Source organism: Schistocerca nitens, chromosome 4 (genome assembly GCF_023898315.1).
Source record: "Schistocerca nitens isolate TAMUIC-IGC-003100 chromosome 4, iqSchNite1.1, whole genome shotgun sequence".
In the NCBI taxonomy this organism is placed as follows: domain Eukaryota; kingdom Metazoa; phylum Arthropoda; class Insecta; order Orthoptera; family Acrididae; genus Schistocerca; species Schistocerca nitens.
In genome coordinates, this window is record NC_064617.1 from 401,171,781 (window position 1) to 401,197,981 (window position 26,201).

At 41.0% G+C, this 26,201-nt stretch overlaps 1 protein-coding gene across 1 annotated transcript in view; it reads right to left on the minus strand.

The window, feature by feature from the left end:
• LOC126253036 (solute carrier family 22 member 6-like) overlaps positions 1–26,201 on the minus strand; it is a 62,737-nt gene that overhangs the window by 20,481 nt on the left and 16,055 nt on the right. Inside the window, exons 3-4 of the mRNA XM_049954105.1 lie at positions 17,284–17,452; positions 2,684–2,905 (exon numbers count right to left, since the gene is read on the minus strand). Coding sequence (XP_049810062.1) covers positions 2,684–2,905; positions 17,284–17,452 — 391 coding nt within the window. The remainder of the gene's footprint in view (positions 1–2,683; positions 2,906–17,283; positions 17,453–26,201) is intronic.

The following is a 26,201-nucleotide window of genomic DNA, read 5'->3' on the forward strand; positions in this document are numbered from 1 at the left end:
GATACATTTGAACATTTTTGATTGTAGCATCAGTGGGCCTGCAAAGAATAACTGGGCTAGAGCCGCCTTTGCATTCTTTTTTTTTTTTTTTTTAATTTTTCCAATATCGTCATTCTGAATTTCTTTTAAATTTTCCACGACTTCCATCTTGCATTTTTAAATTTTCCCACCACTGCGCTTGGTGTTTGGCGACTGTAGTGCTATCGCCACGTTGCTTTTTTTGAATTTCTCACCATTTGAATCTTGCATTGTTGAATTTTCCGCCACTGCTAGGTTTGTGTTGTTCGATAACTGTAATGCCGACTAGGTACGGACACTTGAACTATGACCCAGAAGCCCTGCATTTATCCTTTTGCCGAACGTGGAGGCTGTTATAATATGATCCGTTATCAGGGCAACCATACAGTCATTTACGACCCTAGTACAGCCGGAAGAGCTAAGCGCCTGATGGCTACGTATTACAAGCGTCAATAGCTAGTGCTTTGACCTGGCAGTTGTTATAGATTCAGACCAACCGTTACTGTAACAAAGTCTGATAGTCGAAGATCTGCAGGGGAAGGCAGTTTCACGACAATTTGCGCTTGGTGCATTATATATCGTGATTTAAATATCCCGAGCCTTGATGCAGCTATGTATATGCGATCAGCGTTCAATTAACACGGGCCGAATGTTTGTAGTTCTTTTGGGTGATTATAACTTAATATTAATTTTGAACGCATGTGAAGTTTCTAACAGTTCTGACAGATGGCAGAGTGATCATTCCAAATGCCGTCTACTCAAGGCATTCTTTACAGTCAAAGTGCTGCAGTTGAATTCTTGGTTGTGGAAAAGGAAACCGTGGTGGAATCCATAAACATTTCGGTGCAGTGTACGGTAATGGTGTATTTGTTAGTAATACTGTTGGAGATGGTAAAGAAAAGTGCAGTATTCCAGTTACATGATCGGTCGAATCCGGGAAGTCTTGTCACAGCCACTGTTTCGTAATGCTGAATGGCGCGGAAGGCGTTGCTTGCGCAGACCAGTGTTTCAGAACTGGACAGTTTGGTCGATAGCTACTGGTGAGCAATGGAAGTGGGTGTGGATTGTTGAGACTCTTCGTTATTCAAAAGTGTGCTCATACTGGGTTCTACAAATGCTCGCAACAGACCACAAGATTGAACGGAAAGCCATTTCATATCAACTGTTGGAGTAATTGGAGGCCAAAGGAGAGGTCTTTCTATAACGAATCAGTGCAGGTGACGAAACCTGGGCGCATCCCCTTGAGCTGGAAACTAAAAGGCAGTCGCTGGTGTGGCAATCACCAAGAAAGAAGAAATTAAAGGCAGCTCACTCTGTTGGCAAAGTCATGATGACCATCATTTGTGACAGTGACACTGTTTTCCTCGTGAATATACTGCCAGAAAGGTCAATCATTAATCGCAGCCATCTCTGATGACTATGGATAAATTCAAATCCGTTGCCGACGTGCTCGGGCAGAAGGAAACCAAAATAAATCACCAAATTGCTTCATCCTTGATACAGTCCAGATCTGGCGCCATTGTACTTCGATATGTTTGGACCACTCCAGGATTCTCTTTGTGGGACACGCTTTGACGACGATGAGAGCGTAATTGATGGAGTGGAAACATGGCTTCGAACACAGGACCAGAACTTTTACCGACAGGAAATACAACTCCGACATAAGATCACATAACATAATGGAAAGTGTGCAGATCAATAGTTCATGTTGTAAGTAGGCTGTTTAGGTTTTTATGTTCGTAACGCCACTTAGCGCTCTATATGAAAATCACTGACTGTGCTGTGTGCAGTCTGTGGCTGGTTGGCATTGTTGGAATATTCGCTATTGTAGTGTTGCGCAGTTGGATGTGAACAGCGCGTAGCGTTGCGCAGTTGGAGGTGAGCCGCCAGCAGTGGTGGATGTGCGGAGAGAGATGACAGAGTTTTGAGAGCGGACGATCTGGATGTGTGTCCGTCAGAAAAAGGAAATTAGTGAGACTGGATGTCATGAACTGATATATATATATATATATATATATATAATGACTTTTGAACACTATTAAGGTAAATAAATTGTTTTTTCTCTATCAAAATCTCATTTGCTAACTATACCTATCAGTAGTTTTTGCCTTCAGTACTTAGAATCATTTATTTAGCTGGCAGTATTGGTGCACGCTGTATTGCAGTAGTTTGAGTAACGAAGATTTTTGTGAGGTAAGTGATTCATGAAGGGCATAGGTTATTGTTAGTTAGGGCCATTCTTTTGTAGGGATTATTGAAAATCAAATTTGCGTTGCGCTAAAAAAAAATATTGTGTGTCAGTTTACTGTAGATCAGAATAAGTAAAGAGAGAAATGTCTGACTACGTTCAGTTTTGCTCATCTGTTTCAAAATCAAATAACGTAGAGGTTTACCAGCACAGTCATTTCTTAATTTTTCTAAGGGCATGTTTCAATGTAAATAAAATGTTGACTGATATTGCAACTAAATGCTAACCCTTAAGAATATATATATTCTGGGGATAAGTGATGAAGCATCATTTATTGAGCAACCATTTTAATTACTTTATCAACAGGAACTATTTAATTATCTAACGAAGAATGAGAGTCTATATTTTAGGCGTATTGTAAGCTAATGATACTTAACACAGTACAAGCTAACAAATTTAAAATTTTACTCCACTCACCTGCTCAGCACTAGTAAAACAGTATTTTTGAGGAGAGTCTTGTTGCTTATGATGGTTTTAATGCCCATGTTCTTTGATATTTGCTGAGAAAGAAACTCAATTTTCTTCTTGATGTCAGGGGACAAAGCTTTTCCGTTTGTGCGCGCTATACGTTCCACGACCTCGAAAGCCTCTTTCGTGCGCCCTTTATTTATCAGCCATCGCGGTGACTCAGGCAGATACCTTCAAAATAAGTAGCACACAGTTATCGTAAGTTTCAAAAATTTCTATTTGTTACACTTTAGTAATCTGTGGGCGAAACCATCACGAGAAGTTCAAGTTACTTTAGATCCTATGTTAACAAGTAAATAAATTAATTCAGTACTAAATATGCCATTGTGATCCTACAAGAAAGTATTTAATTTAGAGAGGGATCTTACCGGGCACTGTTGTCACATTCGAGGCGCCGTTGAATGAAATAATTGTAAACACTTCGCTCCTCCTTCTCACGATGCTCTACAGCTCGTACGAATTTGAGAGATATCTGTGACGAATAGCGGACACTAGCGTAATAAAACTCAAATTCTAAGTACTATGTAAACTGTGTCTTATTTTAATCAGTACTAGTTGTGCCCATAAGGCTTTGCAATGCCTCTTTTTCTTTCTAGGTAGTTGCATATTTAGCGCCCCTCCCCCCTCCCCTCCACCACTACCCACTACCCCACACCATAGGGATTGAACGTCATGGTGACAATCACCACTAGATCTGGCAAACCCGAAAACTAAGGATTTTATGTCAATATTGGTCGTTATCGAATATTTTGACGTGTCACTTCTACTCAGTCCCATCCGCATTGCTAGGGGTGGTTTGGATGTATTGCCCCCACAATTCTTTTTATAAAAATGGTCACTTAGACACACAGAAGATTTGATTGAAGTTATTCCGGGCGTTCCTCAATTAAGCTTCTACGTCACTACCTTTCATCCTCACTCCTGCGGGTAGCAAGTGGTTGTTACTGCCACACCAACCTTCACCGGCGTTCGCGCAACGACTCACCGAAGTTTCATCACAATGGGATGAGTAATACAGGAACGCATAGAAGATGAACAAACTGTTATTCATTCTGACGTGAAAACGTCTATACGCTCGTTACAGTGAGATTAGATCAGACTTGCTTGTGTGACAAAATACTGTTTAGATTTGATTCTCTAATAACTGTGAGTAATAATGCGTAAAGAATGAGTGAGCCCCCAACAGACAGATAGTGTTTGTATGTGTTTGTCGCGCAGTATTTGTCCTGCGTGTGATGTTACCGTGCCATTGTAGGTGCATGCGCGTCATTGTTAAGAACTAACTTTCTGTAGAGTTATAAACCGCTGTAGAGTGGGAAAATATTCAAGCAAAGTAGTAATTCTGATGTTACTATGAACAACTTGTGGAGCACTATTAGCACACAGACAGAGACAACAAAAATATGGCCCTTAATACAAGAGAAGATTGGTATTAAATAGAAAATTACAAAATAATGAAAAATGTCGTCTCATATGACTTGTAATTATGGTTGTAATTGTATAAAGCACAAGTCAGAAGAAATATTGCGTCGAAAGAAATCCAAAAAGCCTAAGAAGTCCAGTTCTGAGTTAATGCAATAGCTAAGGCAGTGTCAAGAAAGATACAGCGAAACGGCGCAAAACTACGACATAGTTCGCCCATCGGGCACACAGCGGTCTGTGACTGTGAACCTCTACAGATCATCTACAGGCGTCATTGGAAGGCAATACAGAAAACAGTAATAATTTACAGGTAGATGTGAACGTGACAATCCCAGACAAGTATGCATCGCGGCCGGCCGAAGTGGCCGTGCGGTTAAAGGCGCTGCAGTCTGGAACCGCAGGACCGCTACGGTTGCAGGTTCGAATCCTGCCTCGGGCATGGACGTTTGTGATGTCCTTAGGTTAGTTAGGTTTAACTAGTTCTGAGTTCTAGGGGACTAATGACCTCAGAAGTTGAGTCCCATAGTGCTCAGAGCCATTTGAACCATTTTTTTTTTATGCATCGCGACCACGAAATATCGTGGTGTTGTCAACTGAAGTTATATGCGATTACCTTTTGATTTTTCTATTTTGTAAGCTTTATACTGCTATGTGTAGCCATTGTTTTAAAGAGATCATAAATAATTTCCATATTAATACGAAACGCTTGTTACGATTTCATCCCTACGTTTTCGCGAAAAAACTATGGCGCGAACCCGAACTGCACACAATTATTTTTTTTACATATTAGCTGCAGTTCCTGTAGGTGGTACTGATTGGAGAAGTGGGATAACATAAGTGTTTAACAAGAAAAACAATAGAACACTAGTAATTAATGCCCTGGGGATACAATATCTTGAATGTTAGCAGAACATAATGTAGAATACCTCATCCACCACTCCTACGGTAACGAGTCAAGTGTATAACTTTGTCGTGCATTAAACTTTTCGGAGAGTGCTAGCGGGTTTCTGTTGTCACGAGTTACAGAGAAAATGGAATAAAGGGGCCTGCAAATAGTCTATATCTGTTAAACAGCAAAAAATAAGCTAACGTGTTTAACGTGCTTATCTGACACAAGGGCCACTGCCAACATACTCATATGAAATACCAGAGGCCTGGCGTTTATCTCAGAGTATTCGCTCAGTCTTATGATCAGGAACTGTACGCCACGACGTCCCCTCCCGTTGTCAGCTAATATTAGAAGAATAATTTTTTTTCCCCAGAAATCGAACCTGCTGTCTTTAGAGTAGCATTAATTAAATTAATGTGCTGAATAACGTATCTGTCATAATGTAAACTTAAAGCTAAGATCTTAACGTTGAACTCAATAACCAAGCGGGGTGAGAATGACGGTTATTATAACCTGTGGGGATAACATCGAATTATGAGTAAAATGTCTCAGCTACCAACATGCAACTTGGAGAATACAAATCCGATTGTAAATTTCTGGAAATTCAGGCCAACATTTAGTCAGTCAAAAACAGATGCTGTCTTCTAAAATTTATGTCTCCACCATTGATCCACTGCTCTATTTATTGCTTGGTTGGGGAGAATAACTACTTTCGTTAGGGAGGTAAAGCCATTGTTTGTGTAACTTATTAGTGGACTTCAAAATGGGGTGTGTATACTTTTATGACGGCTTGATATGTGCTGGAGACACTTTCAGTGGGATGTCTGAATGTCTGTGAAGGAATGGCAGCTCATTCCCTTCAAAAGTGGCAATCGATGATGCTGCCCATGTTCGACACTGGCGTCTGGATCGAAGTCGATATTCTAACTTCTCCCAGAGGTGTTCCACTGAATTCAGGCCGGGACTCTGGGCTGGCCGCTCCATTTCTGGAATGTTATTATCTACACACTATTGCATGGCAATGGTGCTTTATGACAGGATGGATTGTCATGGTGCTACAGTCATTGTAAGGACAGCTCCTCTACTATGCGCAGTACGCAGTTATCGATTTGTTAAGTACAACAAGGGGGGCACACTATAAGCACCAAGAACAACATCATAACGTAACACCGCGTGCTCCGTGCTTCACAGTAGGCACAACGCATGATGGCAGGTGACGCTCTCTAGACATTTGCCAAATCAAAAGCTTCCATCAGATTGCCGTAAGGAAGAGCGTCATTCATCACTTCACGTCATTTGTTTCCAGCTATCTATTGCCCAGTGAATCGCCATTTGTACTACCTCAAGTGTCACTTAGCACTGACTGCTCGACCATTATGCAGGATACTTTTTAACTCCCTACACAGAGTCATGATGATAGCTGGACAGCCAGTAGCACTTTGGAACTCACTAGTGATTCGTTCCGCCAGTTTCATGCGATTTTCTACAACCACCCTCTCTGTCAGCAAATATGCTCTGTCTGGTCTTGGTTTTGCGGTGGTTGTTCCTTCGATTTTCAGCTTCGCATTCACATCACCAATAGTCGACATGGACACTTTTGAAAGGTTGAAAAATTCATGATGTATTTGATACATAACGTCCAATGACTAGTCGACATTCTAAATCACTGATCTGTCCTTACCGACCCACTCTGAGGTTGCTGCTTCTCTTCTGACAACAAAAGGCTCCCCGCCTCCTTTTATAATGGCGGATCCGCCTGTGGTGACATCTACTGGTCAAGCCAGCATTACATAGGATCTGTTCGCATACTTCTGATAGGATAGCGTACTTGGAGCAATCGGTGAAATTGGGTCAAAACCACAGCAAAGGCTACTTCGCCCACTGCCGAGTAACACATCTCTTAGACAAAAATTAAGGTGTGGTGGCATCACGCTCACGGTTTATGTCTCAGGACATGACTCCTAAAGACCCACTTTGAATGTGAAAGATGGTCATGGATGTCAGAAGTACGAGAGCTTCAGTTACTGACTGGAGCTGCTGATTCTCTTGAAAGTCGTTTTCCTATGTCTGCCCTCCAACTCGGATACGGCACGTGGTAAAGAAGAGTTCCCATTGGGTTAGACACCAATACATTCTTACTGGCTGTGGTGCAAGACAACCTCGACATCAAGAAAATTTTGCAACAGTATGCTGATAATAGAGTGAAGGAAGCAAACTGTCTTCTTAAGTATGACTGTTTTCGCAGCTGTTCTGAGACGAAACCGTACGTAATCTTGTTTGTGACACCCAGAGACAGGGGGAGGGAGGAAGAGACAGCGAGGGAGAGGTGGGAAGAAGCTACACACTGTTGCTTCTGCTGAGCTACAGCTGGCTAAAGCCGCGTCCTACTGAGGGGCAGAAACGACCGACATCGCATCACTTCACTCCTGCTACAAGTAGCAGGAGCAGGCAACATGGACGAGAAGCACATGTATAAAAGCGACAAACTCCCACTAAAAGATGGCTACAAGAGCGTTTCTAAAAAATGGCCCCCATAAACAGTAGAATGTTGCAGCTCGAGAATAACGCATGGAAATTAGCTTAAATTAGGAAAATAGGCGAAAAACGACCGCTGTGGATGACATTTGTAAAAGGAGTAATCTTCATGGATAATTTAATCATTTACATCATCAAATACTGTGCGGCTGATCCCGGCGGAGGTTCGAGTACTCCCTTGGCCATGGGTGTGTGTGTTTGTCCTTAGGATAATTTAGGTTAATTAGTGTGTAAGCTTAGGGACTGATGACCTTAGCAGTTAAGTCCCATACTATTTCACACACATTTGAAAATTTTTTGAACATCATCAGCTACTAAGATCACTAGCCACGTTCTTCGAACAGAGGAGGACACGGACAGCTAAGCCCGACTATCTCGTCTGTGAGTGAAGGACATTCTTTCTTATTTAAACACGAACTTTCAACAGCTGATAATTACAGAAGAATGATTAACTGTTGCCTCGAGGTTTTTCTGGTAATGTTTGTCGGTAGTAACCTAAATTGACACAGCTACGGGGCTAGAAATCAGCCACTTTTTATATTTTATGTGATTCGACTACAATCCTGTAGTGCACAGTGAGCTTTATCTACACTGTTTACACTGCTTATTAAAGCACATTTAAATGCCTTGGCAAAGTACTTTTCCTTTAAGAGTAAACTTTTTTTTTTGTTAAATTGTCCCATATCCAGGAAATGAGCGTAGGGGTAACAGGTGCAGAAATCCTGCATCGCCGCTCATCGGTACCAGAGAAGATGGTTTGCCGTTGCCTGCTGTGAAATGTCGAGTGTGTATAGTGTCGTGTGGGTGACTTTGGCGAGTGCTTGTACGATGTAGTGTTGAGTCTGTGTTGTCATGAATAAACAGAAGGGAGAGAGTGAAACCTGGTGCCGACACACCCACTCCTCCCGAAAACGAACAAGCGACCGCTGAGCTTAACGTCCCCATCAACAGTTTACATGGCCTCACGTATCAGAAACTGCAGGTACGTCCAGAATTTAATCCAGGACGTTGACCTTTTTAAGTCTTGGATGTTGTGTACTCTCAGTTAATTTTATCACTACCCATACTGATGCTAATCTTGAAATATGGTAGACATTATTGGAACGCATCTGTTCCACGATACTTAAAGTTCAATTTATTACTTTGCATGTAGTTGATTTTCAATTGTTTGCAACTCTAAATTGTTAAACTTCTATTGTTTGGTTCATCTTGCAAAAAAATTTTTTTAATGGTTCACCTTTCCACTCCCCATCCTTACTAGCAGGCCTGTTAAACAATGATAAATGTTTTGGTAACCCTACAGGCCTTTTGCAGTCTAACACCAGTTAACTTCTTTCGGCCAGAAACTCTCTCTTTCCCTGTTTTGAACTACTCTTTAGATCATCCTTCTTTCGCCCGTCATGTATTAGTTAATTTTGTTGTTACATTTATCGCTCATCACATTTCTGCTTCTCCTACTTCCTTTCGTCCTCCTCCTCTTCACCCTCAGACCATAGTGAGTGCTCACTAAAGTACTTATTGCATGCAGTCTTCCTGCTTTTCTTCCTAACTTTTACTGAGAACAGCAATGCCATCAGCGAATCCATTCAGCCTGAGTTGTAGTCCCACTCTTGAACGTTTTCCTTATTTTCGTAATTGCTTCTTCGATGTACAGATTCAACACTAAGGGCGAAAGACCACATCTCTGTCTCATAACCCCTCTTATCCGAGCTCTTTGATCTAGAAGAGGTGTTCTTATTTTTTTCTCTTTCGGTTCTTGTACATATTTTATGTTACCTACCAGTGCTTCTGCATAGCTTACACCTAGTTTAGTGAGAACTGCGAACACATTGCACGACTTTACATTGTCGCTCTTTTCCCGAAAAACGCTGTGAATATTCTTGATGTTACGAAGTCTTGCATTTGTTATCAAGTGCAATGGCTGAACTGCCTCTCTGATGCCTTTGTCTTTCGTAAAGCACACTAATCGTCACTGAAAAGATCCTCAATTTTCTTTTCCATTTCTTGATAATACTTCGATGCGTCATCTGTTACTTGACTAAGGAAAAGCTATCCCATTCCTTTGCTATCTTGGAGATTTTGTGAATAAAATTTTCACAGAAGTTCAGATGGTATGTCTCCAGTCTCTGGATGCCCCATGTTGTCTACGTCGATTGTCATTTCTTCTATTAGGTCATCTGACTCTTCCTCCATCTTAAGGTCGTCAATGTACTGATTCTATCGTCCCGTCTGCGTTTAGCAGTAAATTCGTCTTGAAATTTTTAATTTAGAAAAAATTGGTGTCCCCTAAACATGCTGAATGATGGAGGATATAATGAAGCAACCCCAAAGGAATCCAAACACAATGACTTTTTATGCAATGTCGTTTCAGAAAGCTTTGATGCATCGTTAACTGGAACTCCCACGTAGGTGTAGATAAAGATGTAGAAGCCTGAAGACCAGGATATTTTCTCTTGCTCTCAGTATTGACATCTTTTCTCCACAGTACTGCGTGGAATGTCTTAAGTGGTCTAATCACTGCCGATACTTATTCTTAATGTCTGTAGTGTTTGGTGCTGGATGTGTTGTGAGTATGATGATGGCGGAAAGAACGTCGTGGAATCCACTCGCATGCCCTGCAGTCCTGCAAGAGCACTAAGGGAACTGACAGGTTTCACTCCACTAGCAAACGGGTCGATAATCATCATCAGGATACCACATATGAAACACGGTTCGGAAAATAACAAATTTACATGAGCACTTGCTGGCGATTTGTTACCAGAAACTGTTGCCTTTCGGCGTCGAAAAGATTTGAACTGGCAACATACAAGCCAGCTACCACCGGCTCAGATACCACCACCTAATCCATCTCATCACGTTTAGCGACCTCAGAAATCTGGGTGAGTAAGTATGTTCATACTCTTACGTCATATAAACTATATGAGTTCACATGTTCAAAAGAGACTTTGTCACTCAAATTCAAGTTTCGATAATGACCCAAAACAATTTTTTCCCGAAATAGCAACATGCTATGGTTTAATTTTGGCATTTAAGGTCATGCACACACTGATGACTCGAAACATTATAACGGCTCAATGCGAGGTTGTATGCTGCCTCTTGGCGCCGACGGCACGTGCCGCAATAAGAGAAGTATTTGAACGGAGCAGAGAAGAATGAAGAATCATTCCGGCGACAATACCTGGCGAAAATGCAGAAATCATCGGACTTAAGCGACTTTGATAAAAGCCAGTTTTTTGTGGCACAGTGCCTGCGTGAAGAGTTTAACAGAGCACTGAAAGACGTAAGTCGAAACAAGGCTCCAGGAGTAGACAACATTCCATTAGAACTACTGAGAGCCTTGGGAGAGCCAGGCCTAACAAAACTCTACCATCTAATGAGCAAGATGTATGAGACAGGCGAAATACCCTCAGACTTCAAGAAGAATATAATAATTCCAATCCCAAAGAAAGCAGGTGTTAACAGATGTGAAAATTACCGAACTATCAGTTTAATAAACCACGGCTCCAAAATACTAACACGAATTCTTTACAGATGAATGGAAAAACTGGTAGAAGCCGACCTCAGGGAAGATCAGTTTGGATTCCATAGAAATGTTGGAACACGTGAGTCAATACTGACCCTACGACTTATCTTAGAAAATACATTAAGGAAAGGCAAACCTACGTTTCTAGCATTTGTAGACTTAGAGAAAGTCATTGACAATGTTGACTGGAATACTGTCTTTCAAATTCTGAAGGTGGCAGGGGTAAAATACAGGGAGCGAAAGGCTATTTACAATTTGTACAGAAACCAGATGGCAGTTATAAGAGTCGAGGGGCACGAAAGGGAAGCAGTGGTCGGGAATGGAGTGAGACAGGGTTGTAGCCTATCCACGATGTTATTCAATCTGTATATTGGGCAAGCAGTAAAGGAAACAAAAGAAAAATTCGGAGTTGGAATTAAAATCCATGGAGAAGAAATAAAAACTTTGAGGTTCGCCGATGACATTGTAATTCTGTCAGAGACAGCAAAGAACCTGGAAGAGCAGCTGAACGGAATGGACAGTGTCTTGAAAGGAGGATATAGGATGAACATCAACAAAAGCAAAACGAGAATAATGGAATGCAGTCGAATTAAATCGGGTGATGCCGCGAGAATTAGATAAGGAAATGAGACTGTTAAAGTAGTAAATGAGTTTCGCTATTTGGGGAGCAAAATAACTGATGATGGCAGAGGTAGAGAGGATATACAATGTAGACTGGCAATGGCAAGGAAAGCATTTCTGAAGAAGAGAAATTTGTTAACATCGAGAATAGATTTAAGTGTCAGGAAGTCTTTCCTGGAAGTATTTGTACGGAGTGTACATGGTTATATATGGAAGTGAAACGTGGACGATAAATAGTTTAGACAAGAAGAGAATAGAAGCTTTCGAAATGTGGTTCTACAGAAGAATGCTGAAGATTTGATGGGTGGATCACATAACTAATGAGGAGGTATTGAATAGAAATGGGGAGAAGAGGAGTTTGTGGCACAACTTGACTAGAAGAAGGGATCGGTTGGTAGGGCATATTCTGAGGCATCAAGGGACCACCAGTCTAGTATTGGAGGGCAGCGTGGAGGGTAAAAATCGTAGAGGGAGACCAAGAGAGGAATACACTAAACAGATTCAGATGGATGTAGGTTGCAGTAGGTACTGGGAGATGAAGAAGCTTGCACAGGATAGAGTAGCATGGAGAGCTGCATCAAACCAGTCTCTGGATTGAAGACCACAACAACAACAGTGCCTGGGAGCAAGCTATTCACTTCCTACTGTCGTGAGCACCTATGGAAAGTGCTCGAAGAATGCTGAAACGCACGAGTAGGTGACAAGAATCACAGAACGAACGGATCGAAGGCTTTCCTGCACCACACAGTTCAGCGTACAGTGTTGAACATGGTGTTCCGCAACAGAAGACCCATCGTGTTCCCATGCTGACCCAACACATCGATGATTATGATTACAGTGGTCACGGAATAAAAGAGATTGTATCGCCGATTGATCGACACGTGCCAGCTGTTCGGATGAATCCCATTTATTGTTAAACAAGGTCGATGATTGTGTCCAGATACGCCCTCATCCAGGCGAGACATTCAGCGAAACATTCAGTGCGCCACGAACGCAGACTGGAGGGAGGAGTGTTATATGATGGGGGACATTCACTTGGGCTTCCACGAGACGTGCGTTAGTAATTGAAGGCATCATGATAGCTGTGGGCAACGTGAACATTACTTGAGACCACCTGTAACACCTTACGCTTGATGTCCGATGGCATCTTCCAGACGAATAACTGTTCGTGTTACAAGGCCAAAGTCATGCTGCAATGGTTTCAGACGCTTGATGGTGAACTCACGTTGATGTCTTGGCCATCAAATTCGGCTTATCTGAATCCATTGAAATCGAGCTGGGACACTATCGGGCACCAGCTCCGCGCCCACGAACAGGTTGCCATTAAATTACGGGAAGTGGTTTATCCGTAGGCAGCTGATGCCACAATCTGCTGGAAGCTTATGGAGTACTTGTCGAATCCATGGCACGCAGAATCACTGCGAGCTACGACCCAGAAGTGGATCAACACACTTTTCAGTAGTTGGTCATAATGTTTTGGCTCCTCAGTGTATACTTGTAGTTTATAAGAATGTAGCAAGACACACTAACCAAATTCAAGTACAGCGGTATAACATTAATACACTACTAGCCATTAAAATTGCTACACCAAGAAGAAATGCAGATGATAAACGGGTATTCATTGGATAAATATATTGTACTAGAACTGACATGTCATTACATTTTCACGCAATTTGGGAGCATAGATCCTGAGAAATCAGTACGCAGAACAACTACCTCTGGCCATAATAACGGCCTTGATACGCCTGGGCATTGAGTCAAACAGAGCTTGGATGGCGTGTACATGTACAACTGCCCATGCAACTTCAACACGATACCACAGTTCATCAAGAGTAGTGACTGGCGTATTGTGACGAGCCAGTTGCTCGGCCACCATTGACCAGACGTTTTCAATTGTTGAGGGACCTGGAGAATGTGGTGGCCAGGGCAGCAGTTAAACATTTTCTGTGTCCAGAAAGGCCCGTACAGGACCTGCAACATGCGGTCGTGCATTATCCTGCTGAAACGTAGGGTTTCACAGGGATCTAATGTAGAGCGACGGGTCGTAACACATCTGAAATGTAACGTCCACTGTTCCAAGTGCCGTGAATGCGAAGAAGAGGTGACCGAGACGTGTAACCAGTGGCACACCATACCATCACGCCGCGTGATACGCCAGTATGGCGATGACGAATACACGCTTCCAATGTGCGTTCACCGCGATGTCGCCAAACACGGATGCGAGCATCATGATGCTGTAAACAGAATCTGGATTCATCCGAAAAACTGACGTTTTGCCATTCATGCAACCAGGTTCGTCGTTGAGTACACCATCGCAGGCGCTCCTGTCTGTGATGCAGCGTCAAGGGTAACCGTAGCCATTGTGTCCGAGCTGATAGTCCATGCTGCTGCAAACGTCGTCGAACTGTTCGTGCAGGTGGTTGTTGTCTCGCAAACGTCCCCATGTGTTGACTCAGGGATCGAGACGTGGCTGCACGATCCGTTACAGCCATGCGGATAAAATGCCTGTCATCTCGACTGCTAGTGATACGAGGCAGTTGGTATCCAGCACGGCGTTCCGTATTAACCTCCTGAACCCACCGATTGCATATTCTGCTAACAGTCATTGGATCTCGACCAACGCGAGCAGCAATGTCGCTATACGATAAACCGCAATCGCGATAGGCTACAATCCGACCATTATCAAAGTCGGAAACGTGATGGTACGCATTTCTCCTCCTTACACGAGGCATCACAACAACGTTTCACCAGGGAACGCCAGTCAACTGCTGTTGGAAACTTTCCTCATGTGCGCACGTTGTAGGTGTCGCCAACGGCGCCAACCTTGTGTGAATGCTCTGAAAAGCTAATCATTTGCATATCACAGCGTCTTCTTCCTGTTGGTTAAATTCCGCGTCTGTAGCACGTCATCTTCGTGTTGTATCAATTTTAATTGGCCAGTAGTGTAATACAAACAGTTCTGAATAAACTGAGAGGATATAAATAGGGAATACATTTCTTTGACTCTATAGTATTTTAATAAGGTTTGAAACATTATTTTAAAGAATAAAGTTATTGTAAAAAGGATGACAACCAACTTGAATGTACTTTGCGCAGTAAAGATGTTTTGTGGTTTTATGAAGATAAAAATAAATCTTAAACATGGAAGCCCTCGTCATATTCCAAACAGTCACACAACACTTCTTCAGGAGGAGCACCTGATGTGGCCGTACTCACCAACAGTCTCTTGTAGCATTCCAGGTGGTTCTACCGATATCAGTTATCGCCAAAAAATTTGCAGAGAAGTTTATCCATATCTTCAGTTTTCTCTGTTGACAGTGGATGAAAAGGCTGCATTTTCTGTAGGCTGGAATCCCTAAGTTTTCTTGAGCTACAACCTCTCTTCTGTACTGATTGAAACATGTTTGTCTCGGTTTCACATCGGAAAAATTCAGAGGCCTTGACGTTCATCATGTTCTCTACATTTACTGTCTGTTCGTTTCATTTAAGAGATTTTTCTCTAATCTCTTATTTTGCTTGACACCATCCACTTTCCAGTCGGTGTCTCACAACCTAACGTTATCCACTGTTCTATACACACTAACATATTCTTCTTTGGAATTATTGTAGGCACCTTCCACAACTTTTTTGAGTGTTACCAAACACTCGGTCTGCCGGCAAATAGCTATGACCTCTCGCTGGATGCGTAGTTACAATCCCTTCAATGACTGTTATTCGCAGCAGAAAATGAACAAAAGTAAGAAGTACGTGGTTATTTATTTTCTGTGAAGCACATCCATTACTAAATAATCTAATTTTTTTTCTTATTCTTCAAATCTAGAGAAGTCAACTGATGTAGCAGAGCTTTGGATATCTCTGTTGCACTTCGACCAGCTTGATATTCAGTAAATGCATAAAATACATTTTATATTACTTTCAACAATTCAGAAATTATGCAGACTTATTTGTCTCCTATAGTATGTCTCTTGAATAGAGGTGCTGGGAAGAGGCTGTACTTGTTGCACATCAGAACATAACATGACTGTATTTGGTGGTTGATTTTATCGAAGATCTCCATAAAACGCATTAGCACGCAATTTGTGCGCTTCTTTTTTCCATCATTGATTGTTTTGGATTAACATCAGTGATTGTTTTGGATTTTCACTGCTTTTGATAAGGAAAAATAATTTTGCACAATGACTGTTAAGATCGGATGCTGGTGTTCTAAAACCAAACTTGAATTCAGATATAAAAATTGGGCGAAACATTGCGAAACAGACTTTGAGCGGAAGAACTGCATCCCTGTTATGTATGCCTTTTATGTACTGTGTATAGGTTGGTTATGTTAAGTACGCAATCTATGTATATCCTCTTTGACTTTTGCCTATTGTAATGGTTTTACGGCACAGAATATAAAAAAAAATTATTGCAGGAATTAGCTAGCTTTTCTAGTTTTTTTGGCAAGGCAAATTTCAGATTGTACACATGTGGTTGTTCATTTATTGTCTGTCCAGGTCGTCTGCTGTTAATCGATCCAGTGGTAAGCTAAGAAGCAATAGCATTATCTGGAGAAACTATATAAGAGATTGGTACTAACTCATCCATTACGAATGGACTATCTGAAGGCCTGAACCTTTTACACTTAAAAGTTTGTTTTCATATGTACAAGGAATGAAAATGTTATGTTCGGAATCTTTCCTGGATCTCTTTCTTTTTTCTACTTCTGTCGCTGTGAAATCAGAGATTCTCTTTGTATATCTCTTTTGGATTCTGCAACTAACTGTTGTTCGCAAGAATCCATATTAATAATCTTCGCACAAAATACTGAGACCACAGTGTGAATCTCGTATGGTGAAAACTGTACATCAACCATATTTTTTTTTTTATTTTGCGGACAAAGTCTGTTTTGAATGCGAACTCCTCGTTTATACCACTTTTAGCCACATCAAAGTAATCTGTGTGTCACAAGTTCTGATTTGGTGTATCCGTACTATATAATGCAAGAGCAGAGTCTGGGACGTCAAATAGACTCAACACCTGGAAAAGCATAGGAGCGCTATGAATCATTGTGAGGTATTCTCGCAAAACCGCAGTTAATTAGTGACAAATGTGTGGATTTAATGTTGGCCTATTATGGTTTATGCCATTTCAATGGAGTAACAGTGTAACTAGATACTTCTCTGACAGATGAGAGTACAAGCGAGTATTTATATCTCTATGGACCATAACCAAGGATACGTAGTAGGTTATCGGCATATGTTGCTCATTCTCAAAGAATACTCCTTTTATGTAGAAACTGCAGCATATTTCGCATTGTTTGCACTTTATCAGCAGTTTAAAACCGTTAGGAGTCAACAGAATAACTATTATGCAAAGCCAAATCCACAACTTATGGTATAGTTTTAGAACTATATTCAAACTTCTGAAAAGAAAACAAATGTATTTGGAAACTATTATTATTACAAAATAAATTTTCATTTGTGAAGTACTGTGGAACTCTCAGTGAAATGATATAGCATAGGGCCTTCTTTGTTAATCAGTGTAAATGGATTCAGCAGTTTGTATGTTTGATATACTTACTTATGAAGCAGTAGTGGAATGAAACAAGGAATAGACGCAACCAGAGTGAAGTATGTCCAGTTTTTGAGAAACCAAGCCACTGATGCCATGGCAATCACACCAAGGCAGTAAGAGACGTAGGACAAAAAATTTACAGACGAACGGTGACTGATACTGGCCAACTCGACTCCTGGAAGCAATGTAGAAGCATAAAACTTTGAGTTTTTTACATTTAATACGTTACAACGCTAACTCTGCAACGGATTATGCAAAATATATTCTTATACAAAATACGAGAGAGAAATAAAGTGAAAAAAAAAGAACTGAAAACTAAGTTACCTTATTGTAGAATTACTTGAAATAATCTCACAGAAAGAATAATACTGAACTTTTTTCAACTACTACATTTACTGTTATCTGAGAAACTCAAGATATTTTACATATTTGATAAAAGAATAATAGGATACACTAAGCATAATAAATTTTGTCTTGTTGGTTTTCGCAAGTTTATTCAACTTGTATGTTCCAACTTACTGCCGCGCTTTTTTTGTTGGCGTTCTGAGTGATTTGAAGTGGTCACCGTAACTGACATTTCTTTGCCAGTGCCTACGTCTCAGAGCAGCATGTGCACCCAGAGTCCTCAGTTTTTTGTTCGATACACTCCAGTATCGAATGAAACAACAAGTTTACTGTCATCGATCACTGTTTATTTACTACCAAATTTTGAATTTTATGATTAATACAGGATGTTCACGTTGTGTTACAATTTCAGAGTAGTAACATGGCACTTTGTTTTGTAGACCTCTTTAATTAAAGACTGAGCGGTAATATGGAGCAAAGTAAAGAGATAAAATAACTCCATTGGTCACAGGTTCCATTCCTTGTCGTGATACATTACACACACTATCTAACTATGTAAAAAATGAAGGAATAAAAATGGCTTCTAGAAACTAATAAGTGCAAGAAACATAGCAAAACAAAAACAAAAAATTGGAGTGCAAAGAAAATATAGTAAAACTAAAATACACTTTTGGAGGAACTTTCAATTCGCCGTAAAGATTTTTTGATTGTGTAAATGAATACAAATGTATCTCTAGTTGTCGCAGATCCTTTTCGATCACGTTTACATACCTAAACACGTAGTATAGAGTTATCAGAGCGACACGTTAGAATATCAATAGTGGTAAAACTTGAGTATAAATAATAATTTAATTATTAGTACATAATGATAGTTTTTGTGCGTTTGTGTTTGGTGCTCTGTGAGTTTGCTGGTGCGTTTCTTTGTTTGTGTGATTGTTTGTGTTCTTGTTTCTATGTGTGTTTCTTTGTGTATTTGTATGTTTGGGTGTTGGTGTTTCTGTGTGTTTAAATTTCGAAGTAACACATTATGATACGAAATAATATGCTGATTGACAGAATCAATAATATATAAAGACATACATGACATACACATACATTCAAGCCGATAGGTGCTGTAAAATGTTGGAGTTTTGGTGGATCTGTTCAGTTCTGATACGTCAGCGTTTGTTTATTTAGAAGTTATCATGGAAACAAGCAAATGATTAACTCATTTTGATTTTTTTTCCTCTTTGTTTTGTCCATGTGACATTTTGCCTCAAAAGTAGCCGAATTAGTTCAGTTCATGCACCTTGTGTTTAACAATTTTGATATTAAGTTTATCAATAATCACACTTCCCTTAGTCCCCATTACTCTTGTCTTTTTTCACTTCACCGTCAATCTGTGTTCTGTGCTCATTAGACTGTTCATTCCAGTCAGTGTGTCATGTAATTCTTCATTTTCATCGACGGTATCAAGTCTTTAGTGAAACTTATCCTTGGTGTTCTTTCACCAACAATTTTAATCCCACTCTAGAATCATTTTTTATTTTCATAATTGCTTCTTCGATGTAAAGACTGCACAGTAAGGGCAAAACGTTGCGTCTCCGTGTTACACCCTTTTTAATCGCGAGCATTCTTCTTGGGCTTCCATTCTGTTCCCTCGAGATTCTTGTAAACTTTGTATATTACCAGTCTTTGCCTATAGCTTATACATATTTTTATGAAAAATTGGAACATCTTGCGCTATTTTACATATTTGAACCTCTTTTTGGTTCTCAAAATAATTTTTATGTGCCTTGCATGTTCTTAAGTCTATATTTGTACAACTGCATTGGTAGCAGTAACAGTACATTTTTTTTTTCGTGTAAATCACAATCCGCCTGGGAGATATACCAAGTACTTTATGAGTATCTGGAAAATTCGTTCACAGTGATACTATGGGCATAGGTAGCTTTAGAGTGTAATTCGATAATAAGGCCGGACTGCAGCTAAGACACAATGAACGGTGAAGCTACGATCAGTATTTCACGAGAACGACAGTTTTGATTGTAATGGCAGCTTTAGAGTGTAATACGCAAGGTGGTCAGAAACAGCCTGAAAATCTTGTAAGGAAGTTGCAGTGTTGTGGCGAGAAATAGTTTTTAAGGATATGTTGCGCCGCTTCAGAGTTAATTATCATTGAAGTTTGCTAATCAAGCCGCTGCGATCGTCAATTCAAGCTACTGTCCCTTGTTCCATTTTTATATCACCCTCATGTTCGTTTTTAGGAAACAGATCGAAGAACAAATACAGCGATACAGTCTATGGCGGGCTCTTTGAATTTGCGCCCACAACGGGCTGAATGGTTAACTTCAATATTAACTCGAAAACTACGAAGCGTTCCGATACTTTTTCTTAACAATTGCTTCTCAGCACAGGCGACCCTGAAACATTCTTATAAGCTTTTCAGACTGTTTCTGACCACCCTACATGTAGTCTCTGAAGGCGATTACAATTTATTGTTTGGATTTTACATTGACATCTACGTCTACATCAATACTCCGCTAGACACGGTACGGTGCGTGGTGAAGGGTGTATTGTGCCACTACTAGCCACTTCCCTCCCTGTTCCTCTCGCAAATAGGAGAAACGGCTATCTTTGTGCTTGCATATGAGCCTTCATTTCTCGCATCATCGTGATGCTTATGCAAAATTTACGTTGGTGGTAGGAGGATCGTTCAGCAGTCAGCTTCAGATGCCGTTTCTCTAAATTTTCTCAACAAGGTTACTAGAAAACAACGTCGCCTTCTTCATACTTGTATCATACTGGAACTAAATGATGTCCATTCATTGTCTATATGGGATACCAGCAATGGATTATCTGATTTTTCTTGCAAAAATACTCTCCTAATCTCCTTGATTGATTCGTTAATTTTAGTGACCATTGTCGGTGTGATGATATCATGGACACTAACTACTGTCTCTATACTGACACCATCGGTAAGGTCGGGTCTGTTTGTAGCTATAGAATCTAAAATGTTACCATTGGGTGAGCTGTCGAACTAGCTGATCGGAAAACTTCCTCAAAAATTCTTCTCATGACTGCCTGTCCGCACTCTCCTACAATGAATCCAGAAGCGTCCGAGTCAACATTCAATAGGTAAAGTAGCGTTAAACTCATAAGAAAGCTCTTTTCTAGTGTACTTCATATCTTTGCACAATAATAAACGTTCGGGGAGACACAGGCTGGATATTTTCCTCATGTATATAGATAATGTTGTTGCAAAAATCTCGAAATGTTTTTGACTGATATATTCAAATTTTTGCACGATATCCAAGTGAACACTCGGAATGATGTCTGCTACATATTATGTTTTAATGCATTTGACTATATGTTTAATATAGAAATGGGCAATGTTAACAAAAATCTCGAAAAGTCTTTAATAGACTTACTTCTAAATTTAACGTGATACTCTAATAAAAATCAGACAGACACTGAATATACATATTTTAAATGACAATGTACATGGTTTCTATCATTTTTAAACGACAATGTACAGATATTCTGTTAAAATAACTGCTAGAAAGAAAATGCTGAGCTGTGTCATGTGGGTTTCAACTTATGTCTCGCATTCAGTATCAATAACGATAGGAGAGCATGTAAATTTTTAGACAAATTGTTCCTCCCATGCGTATATACACAAATCAAAAAGAGTTTTGCATCACCTCGATTCGGAGAGTTCCGGAATCTGTACAGAAAATTGGAACAGAGATCAACATAAACATCATTTCCGCCATTTTATTGCTAATGAAAATCACACATTGCATGTTGTATCACCACACAGCGAGACCTTCAGAGGGGTGAACCAGATTGCTGTACACACTGGTACCTCTAATACCCAGTAGCACGTCCTCTTGCATTGATTCATGCCTGTATTCGTCATATCATACTATCCACAAGCTCATCAAGGCACTATTGGTCAAGCTTGTCCCACTCCTCAACAGCGATTCGGCGTGGATCCCTCAGAGTGGTTGGTGGGTCACGTCGTCCACAAACAGCGCTTATTAATCTATCCCAGGCATGTTTGACAGGGTTCATATCTGGAGAATATGCTGGCTCCTCTAGTCGAGCGATGTCGTTATCCTGAAGGAAGCAATTCACAAGATGTGCGCGATGGTGGAGTGAATTGTCGTCCATGAAGACGAATCCCTCGCCAATATGCAGCCGATGTGGTTGTATTATCGGTCGTTGGATAGCATTCACGTATCGCACAGCCGTTACGGCGCCTTCCATGACCTCCAGCGGCCCCACGTAATGCCACCCTAAAGCAGCAGGGAAACTCCACTTTGCTGAACTCACTGGACACTGTGTCTAAGGCGTTCAGCTTGACCAGGTTGCCTCCAGACACGTCTCCAACGATTGTCTGGTTGAAGGCATAAGCGACACTCATCGGTGAAGAGAACGAGAGGCCAATCCTGAGCGCTCCGTTCGGCATGTTGTTTGGAACACCTGTACCGCGCTGCATGGCGTCGTGCTTGCAAAGATGGACCTCCCATGGACGTCAGGAATGAAGTTGCGCATCATGCAGCCTATTGCGCACAGTTTGAGTCGTAATACGACTTACTGTGGCTGCACGAAAACCATTACTCATCATGGTGGCGTTGCTGTCATTGTTCCTCCGAGCCATAATCCGTCGGTAGCGGTCATCCACTGCATTAGTAGCCCTTGGGCGGCCTGAGCGAGGCATGTTATCGACAGTTCCTGTCGCTCTGTATCTCCTCCATGTCCTAACAACATGTCTTTGATTCATTCCGAGACGCCTGGACACTTACTTTGTTGAGACGCGATGGAACGGCGGCATTGACCGTCTAGGCCTGGTTGAACTACAGACAACGCGGGCAGTGTTACTCCTTCCTGGTGGAATTACTGGAACTGATAGGCTGTCGGACCCCCTACGTCTAATTGGCGCTGCTCATGCAAAGTTGGTTACATCTTTGGGCGGGTAGAGTGACATCTCTGGACAGTCAAAGGGACTGTGTCTGAGTTCCGGTAACAGGTGTGATGCAAAACTTTTTTGATGTACTTATATATTCTTTCACCTTATACATATTATCAAACTAAAATTGTATACACAACAATGTGTTCTGTGTTCTTATTCTCCGTCTTAAAGCAGAAAGTAGCATTTTCGGCTTATCAGCTTATGATTACAGTGTTACTAAGGAATCTGAATCCTCAGAAATTTTGTAGTCACTGGTCAAAACTGTGCTACTTCTACAATGAAGCTTCTATCCTTACATATCCAACAGTTGGAGCAGTGTCTCTCATACTCCGTATATAAATGATCCCAACCGCTTTACTAGTCCATCATAAGCGATTGTAATTCCGAATCAAGGTTTAGTTCGCAATAACATTAAACAAGGCTCACTTTTAGAGAGAGGCGGCAGAGGAGATGAAGAGAGTTTGGGGAAGAAATGGACATATATAGAGGGAGGGAGCCTATGGACGTTGGGAGGGGGAGGAGGAGAGAGAGATGTGGTGGAGGAGGAGATGGACAGAAATTAGGGGGAGGAGGTGATGGACAGAGGGGGAGGAGGAGGAAGAGATGGTGAAATAGTGGAGGTCGGTGAAGATGGCCAGAAAAAGAGGATAAAAGAAAACATGAGATAAGGACGTACACCCAGTTCCTACAAATATTTAGCTAAACATGTCCTATATTTAGAATTGTTACCTAAAATAACTTGCTTCCGTTTTCAAGCCCAATGTCAGCACTTCCTCCGTGGAGCCTTTACTTCCCTTAATGCGAAACTAATCGTCATCTAGTAGATCGTCAATTTTATTTCCCAATTTTTATGTATTATAATCCTGTCAGCAGCTCTGATATGCGAATAATCAAGATGATTGTACGATGTATACATGTCGAGACAATCGTTGTTCCCTCGCACTATTTGCGAGAGGAACAGGAAAGGAAATGACTAATGGTAGTAGTATAGGATACCCTCCGCCACCCACCGTACGGTCGTTTGCGTAGTATCTACGTACATGTGTATGAATTCTGCAAATATTTGCTCTTGCGGGCATGTTCACAGCCACTCTGTGCCGGGACATTTTCAAAAGAACACACACCACACATGCAGGGTGATTCACGAAGATATGCAAATATTTTAATATGTTATTCTACAAGTAAAACTAAAGAAAAAAGTTCATATAAACATAGGTCCGCAAATGATTAGTTACGGAGTTACAGCTACTAAAAGATTTTGTCTGAAACTTAGCAACTTCGCTAATATGAAGCCATCGCAAAACTGTACGAGGTTATCGTAAAGCATGATTTCCAATTATTTAATTGTTATATGTCTGGTGAATCTTATAAAACGTGTCCCAGACGTGTATCTGCTGTAGTTTTTCAAAACATCCAGAGAAGCAAAGATTATTATGCAAGTAAATTTGTTTGTTTTCCAATAAGAATGTGGAAACGTTTACAAAAAAATGGCTCTGAGCACTATGGGACTTAACTACTGAGGTGATCAGTCCCCTAGAACTTAGAACTATTTAAACCTAAGTAACCTAAGGACATCACACACATCCATGCCCGAGGCAGGATTCGAACCTGCGACCGTAGCGGGCGCGCGGCTCCAGACTGTAGTGCCTAGAACCGCTCGGCCACTACGGCCGGCAGAAACGTTTACATCATTGTGGCAACAGTGAGTTGTTTCAGTCATTTGCTAACCTTGAAATGACTTAGTTTGCTGTATTTTGTGGTGAAAGAACATAATAACAACAGCGTATTTAAGTGAACCAAATAGTAACTGTGGTATCAACGTTCGATACCACACATTTTAGGCGTTGCAGTTATCGACCGCGGTCCGCATTAGTATCTTTGGACCCGCGAGTCGCGACCAGCGCCGCTAGCGCTGCTCCGCGGCTTGTATCAAGTTTCTAGCGAGTTCTCGTCCACTCCAGCTCGGCAGTCAAGTAGTAAAGTAGCATAGCCTTCAGCTGATAGGAAGCAACCTCTAACAAGGCTCTTAGTAACGTATCGCCCAAGCGAGGCCTCAATAGCTATCTGTTTATATGTTTGCTGTCAAGAATAATCCTGTACAACCAGTTAAGTACAATATATATTTTGTTCTATCAACGATTCTAATTATTTTAGTCATTGCAAATCCAGACCATGCAGCCAGCACCTTATCGACGTTACTGTCAAACCTACTGTGATTTAGATGTTTCTATTTAGCACTGGCCACCAGTCAACATTGGCGACGACTCGTTCGTCGTCATCATAACAGTAACTGTTGTAGTTTGTAGATTATTCATGGAATAGGGACGTCTTTCAAATATACGACAGAGGAATACGCCGATGTGGTGTTTATTTAAGGCAAGTGTGGTGGTAATGCTACAGCTGCAGTTAGCGAATATCGCGTACGTTATCCACCTCAGAGGATTCCGAATGCACGAACCATTAGCGGAACATTTCGAATGTTACAGGAGACAGGTTCTCTACCTAGCGTTTATAATCAGTACGAGCGCTCGATATGTGAAAACGATGATGATGATATTGTGCGTACCAGTACATGACGTATCTCTCAACGACTAGCCGTTTCGCAATCTAAGGTATGGCGTACACCGAAGTACAATAATCCGTATCCTTACCATAAAAAAGTGATCTTTTGCATACGGGAGACCCTCCCCTTCGTTTGGAGTTGTACAGCTGGTTAAATACTAATCGGCGGTTACACAAATACATTTTATTTACTGATAAGGCACAGCTTACTCGAGATGGTATGAACAATATACATAACGAACACGTACGGTCTGAAGCAAACCCATATGCAACGCAATTTCCAGAAGAGATTTAGCATAAATGTGTGATGTGGTATAATCAACACACACTTTACTGGACCATTCATTTTCCCAGGACGTCTAACTGGGGAGACGTACTTACAATTCCTCCAAGAAGAAATGACCCACTTGCTCGAAGATGCCCACCTTGCTATGCGATTGCAAATGTATTTTCAACATGACGGCGCGCCTCCGCATTTCGCCAACGCCGTTACTACACATTTGAAGGAATATTTTGCCTAGAAATGGATTGATCGTGCTGCTACTTGTCTGTGGCCACCCAGATCGCCCGATATAACACCAATGGATTTTTATGAATGGGGATGGATGAAAGACATAGTTTATGAGGACAAAGTCAACACACGCGAGGCATTACTTGCTCGCATTATGAATGCAATAGACGTAATTAAGGACAACTCTGTGAAACTGAAACGAGCATCTGTTCATACACGTGCAGCTAAAGGCATTGAACTCGGAGGAGACATTTTTGAACATTTATTGTGAATGCATTGTGAAATTGTATGTACACTGTACAACTTCCTTAACACTGAGCTTTGTTTTTTTTTCGGTTTAACACAAATTCACGTGTGCTGTAGTATTAATAAAAGCAGATTATCTGACACATTATACAGTTTCAGTTAACGTTATTACCATCGTTTTTACGAAATTAAATTCTCTACAACCTCTGTTGAAAACTTCGTGCAATTTTCTGGAATTTAAAAAACAAATTGGGCCAAATAGCTGATAAATTAAAATTTTTACGAAATTACGTCTTTGCTTCT